This window comes from Xiphophorus hellerii, chromosome 24 (assembly GCF_003331165.1).
Source record: "Xiphophorus hellerii strain 12219 chromosome 24, Xiphophorus_hellerii-4.1, whole genome shotgun sequence".
Classification (NCBI taxonomy): Eukaryota; Metazoa; Chordata; class Actinopteri; order Cyprinodontiformes; family Poeciliidae; genus Xiphophorus; species Xiphophorus hellerii.
The window spans coordinates 6,887,335-6,895,357 of record NC_045695.1 but is presented as its reverse complement, the minus strand read 5'-3'; the positions used below and the strand labels follow the sequence as shown (position 1 = coordinate 6,895,357).

Genomic DNA, 8,023 nt, shown 5'->3' with positions numbered 1-8,023 from the left:
GCAGGTAACTTTCAACCTGCAAGATAAAAATAATCTACTGTATCTTAACTGTGTGGCCATAAATAAGGAAGTTTCTTAAAAAAAAAAATGTTGATGCCAATCTTAGTTCTGAGAGCTCAGAACACCAAAGGAGCTTTAATAGCTTTAAATAAGATCTTGAGGTCAGCAACACCTACAGGCCTCTTTCCGAGCTGCTTTTTTTTGGTGGTCGCAGCTCAAATGATCTCATTATAGTAGGGAAATAATTATATTTAGTCAACGACACGCGCCTCTTCTGTTGTTCTGAAAATGACATTTTCTACTCGCCCGCCGCCTTTGTTCTCGCTGCTTTGTAAGTAGACCGGCGGGGGCCTCTTGGATCACTTCCTTTCAAAACCAAGAGCTCTGCGCGCTCGACGTGAGCGATACGAGCCGCTGTGACAGGAAATAACCTCGATGATGGAAAGTTCTTCTTTTCAGCCAAGTGTGAGGAGGACGACGATGAAGATGGCATCGGTTTCTGTCGTCTCGGCGTTTCTGCTCTGCTGCTCCGCCGTCGCCTCCCAAGGTACTGAACTAATAAAGAAATCAGTTTTCACTGTTGGAAGGGGAGGATTTAGCATTTGCTTTGAGGATAATGTTTAATTCCAGCAGTTTGTGGAATTCTAGATCTTTAACCTCTTTCGTTTTCATGTTTCCTGAAGCAGATATTTGCTCTTTTACGTGTCTAAAACACAGATGAATTCATTTGTCATGTTTTCCTCTGGTTTTGTTTAGGTTTTCAAGTAAAAAGATGAAACTTTTATACTAAATTTACTGCCTTGGAATGATAGGAAACTAGTTCATTTCTCAAAGAAAAAGTTTTATCCCTCAATTGATGCTGGTCGATTAAGTGATTTCTATTCTGATTTTTTTCACAATTGAGCTTTTATTGAATATTGTTGTATCTTTAGAGGCTGGAGAAGAAAACATAGAGATCCAAATTTGTTTGTTTTCCCATTTCTGTTCTTCCCTATGCTTTTTTTTGGTTTTGATTTTGTTTGTTTTTTTATATATGTACTGTATATAAAAATCAGTTGGCTTGGAGTTAAAAGTGAAAACATTGGGAGAATCAGAGTTAGGGGAAGAGAGCGATAGCCGACAGAAAAGGTTCCTGCTGGTGGTGGCGTCGGTCTGAAATGAGGTTACAGCGGACAAACAGGAAGACGTGCAAAAGCAGAAATGTCGAGGTGATCCTGCAGAATTATGGTTTATAAAATATAAGCACAAATTATGTGCAAACATTAAAGAGTTCAGGGTTAAAGTAAAAGTTAAAAAACTTTAAATATAACAGACAGATCTTGTAAAACCACAATTTTCACATTATTTGTGATCCATTTTGGGTCAGCTAAACTAGGGTTGAACAATATGTTAAACTGCAGAAAGAGCAATATTTCTTTCAATATGATATTTAATGCATGCAAATTTTGCATTGCATTAATATGTCTTTATAGATTGGAAAGATTTTTAATTTTTTTTCTTTTGCACTCGAGGCTCAAAGCTTCATATGTCTTCGGTGGTCGAGACGCTAACAGTCGCAAAGTGAGATGAAGGCCAAGAGTCCGGAAATGTGTCTAACTCAGAACAGCATCATAGGAGAGACTTCCTGGTGTTTGTTTGCTAAATTAAAGCAAGCTTAATAGAAAAAATAAAAAGATTTTATAATTCAGTGTTGATCAAATCTATCAGTTTAATCTACAGTTGAAACCAGATATTTAAGTCCAACTGGTAAAACGACACAAACACATTTTTTTCTCATTGCTCGACGTTTCGGTCAGTGTCAGGAACGACTGTCTTTTGAATGTTTCGGGCTTCCTGCCACGAGTTTCTCCCAGTAGTTTGTTGGAGTTCTGGCTCATTCATCGTGACAGAACTGCTGGAGTCCATTTTGTAGGCCTCTTTACCTCGCCCACACACACACACACGCACACCTTCAGATCTTCACACAACCTCTCCATTAGACTCAGATCATGGCTTCATGATGGCCACACCAAAACATTTATTTTGTTGTCCTTTAGCCACTTTTAGCCGTTTTGGCTGTAAATTGAGGTTTATGGTCCATTTGGAAAACCAAACCGTGGCTAAGATTTTACTTGTTGTTGTCTTTTCATTTTGTTTCCATATTTCTACATAATTTTCTTTCCCCATGATGTCATCAGTTTTATAACGTGCATCAGTTCCTCCTGCTGCTTCTGCTGCTGCCACCCCCATAGTTCTCACTTTGTTTCCTGGCACTTAGAAAACAGAAATAATTTTCATGATTGTATCTCAGCAAAAAACAAGAGAAATTTGGTCTGATTCAACGTCAGTGAGGGGAGTGGAAGTTTGTGTGTATTTTTATTCAGAGTTCCTAAGTATCTACTGAGTAACGTGACGTGTTTCACGGAGAAAAGTGGGCTGGATCTTCTAGCTGAGCTGTTGCTCCTCTAAAGGTCATGGATTTCATAACTTTGCTTCTTCTCACTCTGGTTTGAAACTGAAACAAAGCGTCCGGCATCCACCGTCTTCTGGAGCTCAGTTGGAGGTCTCCCTCCAGGTTCTGTTTAGCTGCCGTCTCGTCTTGGTGCTACGAGGAAAAGAAGTTCTGCTTTCCTCAGGACGTCACGTCGTGTTCAGATTTCTCTTATTTCTCACACTTTAAATAGCTGGAAGGATTCAGAGATTGTGAGATCTGAGGTCAGAAGCACGACTGTTTTGGTTACAGCTGGGGAGGGTTGTGGTTTTTAATGAAATATCCAGAGATCAGTTGGTCAGAGGTTCCTGCTGCTTTGCACAGTTTAGCTTTAATTTTTATTCTTCTGGTCTGACAAGTCATAAGGACAGCTTGCCGCAAGGAGGAACCGTGTTCTTATTTTATGCAGCTTCTTATAATCATACTGAGAGATTTTATACGAAATGGTGACTCAGGAAATGGTTTATTCACTGCGGGTTAAACTTCACAGAGATCGAAACTCGTTCAAAGTTATTATATAATTGCGTACCATCTCTGTTCTTTCCAACTTTTTTCACGACTGAAAAAAAAGTTTCCATCCACCAGAGGAACTTTATTTTTAATATTAAGCCAGCAAAATGACGCCGCAGCGGGCAGGATCCAGCTGCCCAACAGCGAAGGGAGACTTTAAAGTCAGAGAACCGTGTGGGAGTGTGTACCACTCAGTTTCTGTGGTCAGGGCCGAGAAAACAGGATGCAACACTCACCTCATCCAACAGCGACGTGACGCTGAAACAAAAGATTCAACGCAGAAAGCTGCAGAGTTTCATTTTGACTCGAGGGCTTTGAATCCCAGGTAAACATCAAATGAAGTTGGTGCAAGAAATATTAGTGGAGCTCCATCTTCTGCATACTGTGCATCAGTAAAGTATTCACACCTCCAGAACCTTTTTTTGTTTAAATTGGGCAAGCTTGAATGTATGTTAACGGGATGCACATCCAGTCATTTAAAAAAAATAAATAAAAAAGCTCAAGCAACGTCTCTTTCCAGCTTAGTAAACTGTGAGGTGATTGTTGTCTGTTGTCCATAAAGTCTCCATCTTCTCTGAACCCTGCTCTTCTTCTGCTTCCTTTTCTTTCTGATCCAAAGGTTGTGACTTGTACGCTGCAACGGGTCGAAGCATCAATGTTCATCTGGGATACAAACTGAAATCTGACGATTCTCTGAAGTGGAAGTTTAAAGACCAAACAATATTTCATAAAAAATCGTCACAGATAATTGCCGGTAAACCTTCTGACATTAATGAAGAGGGATCCCTCAAACTGACTAATCTGAAGAAGGACCAAGAAGGAGTTTACACCCCTGAGGTTTACAATAGCAATGGAAAAGCACAGAAAACGGTGACAACACACTTATGTATACGAGGTAGGTACAAAATATTGCATGTGTTTTTTATAGTTCGCCAAACATTACTGTTCATATTGAAAGCCCCTCATGGATCTTCTTTTTAATTTCCTCATTGAAGATGTCAAAATATTAACAATTAAGTTGATGTCAGCTTATGAAACTGTGAGTTTATTGTTTTAATCCACTGGAGGAGCTTAAACATGTGCAGAAATTCAGCAGATAATATCTTTCATATTCCCTCAGTGACGTCTGGTATCCTTTGTTCTCAGATCCTGTGAAGAAGCCTGCAGCGGAAGCAATATGTGAAGATAAAAACGTGATCTTTAAATGCATTCCTGATAAGGTAAGTTCTCGTTTTGCCTCTTTATAAAAATCCAAAAAGACTAAATGCTGACTCTGATGTTTTTCTAAAGTTCTTATTCACATGGATTCCTCCAGTTTTTCAATCATAATGATCTGATAAACCAGATCTTTCCTTCTCATATGACCCTGTCAAAGTGAAAGCAGCAGAATATCATTACGATATGATACATTTCGATCCTTTGAGATTTGCGTTAATATGTGACTTTAAAAAATAGTAATAATTTTAGATTGTTCTGAACAGTCCCACTGTATCTTTCTTCTGTTTTTCTTGAACTTTCCAATCAGTCTTTGATTCTCATTTCTCTTCAGGCATCCCAGCATGTTATCAAAAAGTACGAATGGCTTCAGAACAATGTCCAGACGAAGAAAACGGTTCCGACTTTTAAGTTGACGGCCGCAGAAACTAAAGACATCAAATTTGCTTGCAACATTTCCAATGAAGTCAGTTTTGAAATCAGCGAGCCTGTCTCTCATAATTGTGCTAAAATAAGTAAGTATGTTTTGGTGACCATGGCTTAAAGCTACTGTTACTCAATGTGCTCCAGCTAATAACTGCTACCTAAAACAAAGTGAAGTACAGATTTTTTCCACTTCAAGTTGTGTAGATTAGAAGTGCTCAGTAGTGAATAATGTCTATAGAAAACATGTTTTTTAATGCTAGTCATCAGAAAAACATATATATTTTTTTCCTTATTGTTTTTGAAGGTATCCCAGGTCTCCCAGACGAAGTGTGGGGAATAAGTATCTGGGTTTTTGTAGGTGGTGGAGGAGGTACGTTTTCAGATTCCTTTGACATAAGTTACTGTTTTTGACCATTTACTGCACTACATTGTAGAGATGCTGCACCTCATGTGAAGATATGTAAAAGCTGAATTCATATTCATTTAATTACTTATGAAATAATTACATTGTTTTTGTCGAAGCAGGATAATGCTACGCTGAGAAATACTAAAATATATAGTCTTTAAATGCAAAATCTCATCAATTCGTACAGGAGGAAAATCTTTTTTTTTTTTTTTCTTGCTTTGTTTGTTCGTTGAACCATTTCTGTGTTGAAAAATGTAGCATGACTGAAAGGGAACATGTAGATAAGTCATGCTACAAGTGATTTTGTCGAATGTTTTTCTACAGTTATTCTCGACTGAAACAACTTAACCGAATTGTTTGACGTTTTCAATCTTACACCACTGACCAAATTTCTTATCATCTTCATCAGGTATCGTTATATTGCTGATCATCACCGTCATTGTTTGCTGCGTCCGAACTAAGCGGACAAGGAAACTACGCCTGAAGGGTAATGTACTTAACACAATTGACTCAAAAAAGGAGCATTCTTGTCATTAAAGGCTGACGGAAGCAGCTGTAACTAACCCATAATGAGCTGAAAAACACCAAAACACACAACTCTTCTTGGGTTATGTGATTAAATCTTCTGGAGCACCCCAAGGCCCACTGTCCGGGCCAAATATTTTACCGTCAAATTCTTTGTGCTATTTGTAAAACATGAACATGTTTCTTTTGCTTACAACAAATCCAGTTTTACACAAAATAACTAAAATGTTTGAGTTTTGTTTATTATTGACCTAGAGCAATATAATCAGCCAGTACAGTGAAAGCTAACTTTTCATATTTGATTGGGAGACAAAAAAAGTTGCATGAATATGAAAAAGTCAATCAAGTTTCCTGACCATCGAAACTATGGCCCAGTTAATTTTATGCATAAATTTGATTTCTTTTTTTTTTATCATTATTATTATTAAGTCTCATTGAGATTCTTCTGTATATATTCTTTGAACAGATGAGGAGGAGCTCCGTTTGGAGTGGACCAACACCAGTCACCATCCCAATCATCCGCCTCTTCCTAACCATCCTCCTCCTCATCATCCCAACCGTCACCATCATCATCAGCACCACCACCAGCAGCAGCAGCAGCAGCAGCAGCAGCAGCAGCAAGAGCAGCAACAGGCACCGGGCAACACCGGCCCTCGACAGAGCCGCACCAAGCAAAACCGCCAACCTCGAGCCCGAGCCCCTGAACCCAACAGCCAACCTCAGCCCAGCCCCCGAAGAACCGGGCAGGTAGGAGCCACTTGGTTCCCTCAGGGCTCTGGTTGACTGGATTGTTAAGATTCAGTTTTTACTGGACATTGCAGCATTTTCTTCTAAAGAAAATGTTTCAGTGCTCGATCTGAGCTTGTGTGTCTTCAACTTGTGTATTTTTTTTTTGGTCTGACCTTTTGGTTTTCACTTCCTTTAGGCACAGAAACCTGCCAGTGACGCCGATGACGAGCAGCCTCCTCCTCTTCCTCAGCCCAGGAAGAAAGGAAACAAACCTCAACTAGATTAAAAATCATCTGAGATAAAGTTAGACACAGACGTTTTATTCCTCCTGATTTTCTGGGCTGCTCCACTTTAATGTTTATTTTGTGTGTGGGTGGGAGTGGGTGTGTGTGTGGGGGTGTGTGTGTGTGTGTGTTCAAACTAAAAAAACTTCAGCCCGTGCAGATTAACAAACTACAACCTGCGATATCGTTGAAAAGCTTTAATGCTGAACTCAAACTAAACATGTTCAAACTCTTTCTGACTTCTGTTAAAATGTCACTTTTGATATTGATATATTGATGGGAACTTCCAGTCAGCTGGCTGAAAGACAGCCAGCTGTTCCTCGACAAACTTTACTGTTTCACTTCAAGGCACTTATGAAATAAGAGTTAAATACTTATCTAGTTAGTTTTTAATTATTCAGCAATCTCCTACAGTTAGTGCTGTTTTCATACAACAGCTAGCATGTAAAGCAATGACTCATCGAGACTAAAAATGTCCTTTTAGTGTGTGGTTACTGAGACCACACATTGCCAAGCATCAGTATTCTCTCATTAATGAGAAAATACCGAGATATATGCACCGAAAGACAAACTTAAATCTCTGAGCCTTCGATTTCAGAACTTGATCTGAAATTGATCAAATTCAGTCTTGAATTTGAAAACAACCCCAGTTTGGATTGATATGACTGAAAAATAACGCTGATGGGATTTTCTTTTTACATAATTAAAATCTGTGTGGCTGATCATGTCGTTTTTGTTTGTTTTGTTTAAATGTTTCAAAGCCAGGAGAATCTCATGCCGGTCTATATCTACGTATATTTTTAACTTTTTTTATTTTCTAAGCGAAAATGAAACCAGGACTTGCTAGGCACAGATCGAAGTGGGAGATGTATTCTGTGGACACATGTTTCAGTTGCTGCGTCAAACTATTTGAGAGTTTCTTTGTATGTGTGTAAAAAAAAAAAAAAGAAATGTTGTCATGTAACTAATGATTTCTGTTTACTTTAAGACAAACTCCTCTCAGTCCAAAAAATACTAACACGGAGCGCATCGTGTGTTTCATTTGCAAATGGTGGTCAACAGTAGAGATAGGCGGCTAAAATCACTCAATGATGTGTGAAAATTATAAGTGTCAATGTTCTTTTTAGAAAACTAAACCCTTTATCATTCTTTTCTCTCTTTTTTTTTTACCATATATTCTAGGAAAGCAAATGTTGCATTTGAAAACTTGCGATGCGTTTCTTGTTTCGAGGAAATTGTTCTGGGATGCCTGGAGGATCCAGCTTATTGGTGCGCTTCCATTTAGCCAAACTATCTAACTTTTGTTTAACTTTGTCTTTGTCTGCTTCTGTTTTCTATTTAAATGCCGCTTATGGTGCACATTAAGGTACATTAAGGTTGTTCCGAATTTTCCCAAGTGATTTTCTGGTGATAAAGGCAAGTGGCCTTTTTTGTATATTTGTTATATGCAAAAAAACA

The 8,023-nt window shown here is 38.6% G+C and overlaps 1 protein-coding gene across 1 annotated transcript; it reads left to right on the top strand.

Annotated features, from left to right (window-relative positions):
* The first annotated feature begins 373 nt into the window (after positions 1 to 373).
* Positions 374 to 7,697, top strand: LOC116715542 (uncharacterized). The gene is made up of 8 exons (XM_032555999.1): positions 374 to 547; positions 3,600 to 3,875; positions 4,127 to 4,200; positions 4,530 to 4,710; positions 4,926 to 4,991; positions 5,437 to 5,514; positions 6,019 to 6,299; positions 6,478 to 7,697. The coding sequence occupies exons 1-8, from the start codon at positions 436 to 438 to the stop codon at positions 6,565 to 6,567; spliced, it is 1,158 nt and encodes a 385-aa protein (XP_032411890.1). The 5' UTR covers positions 374 to 435; the 3' UTR covers positions 6,568 to 7,697.
* The last annotated feature ends 326 nt before the right edge of the window (positions 7,698 to 8,023 follow it).

What these genes read in the sequence shown, in the direction of transcription:
- LOC116715542 (XM_032555999.1), top strand. Translation starts at nt 436, where the DNA reads ATGATGGAAAGTTCTTCTTTTCAGCCAAGTGTGAGGAGGACGACGATG. An exon ending in AACACACTTATGTATACGAG is followed by an intron (nt 3,876 to 4,126) that starts GTAGGTACAAAA and finishes CTTTGTTCTCAG; the next exon opens with ATCCTGTGAAGAAGCCTGCA. An exon ending in TCATAATTGTGCTAAAATAA is followed by an intron (nt 4,711 to 4,925) that starts GTAAGTATGTTT and finishes TTGTTTTTGAAG; the next exon opens with GTATCCCAGGTCTCCCAGAC.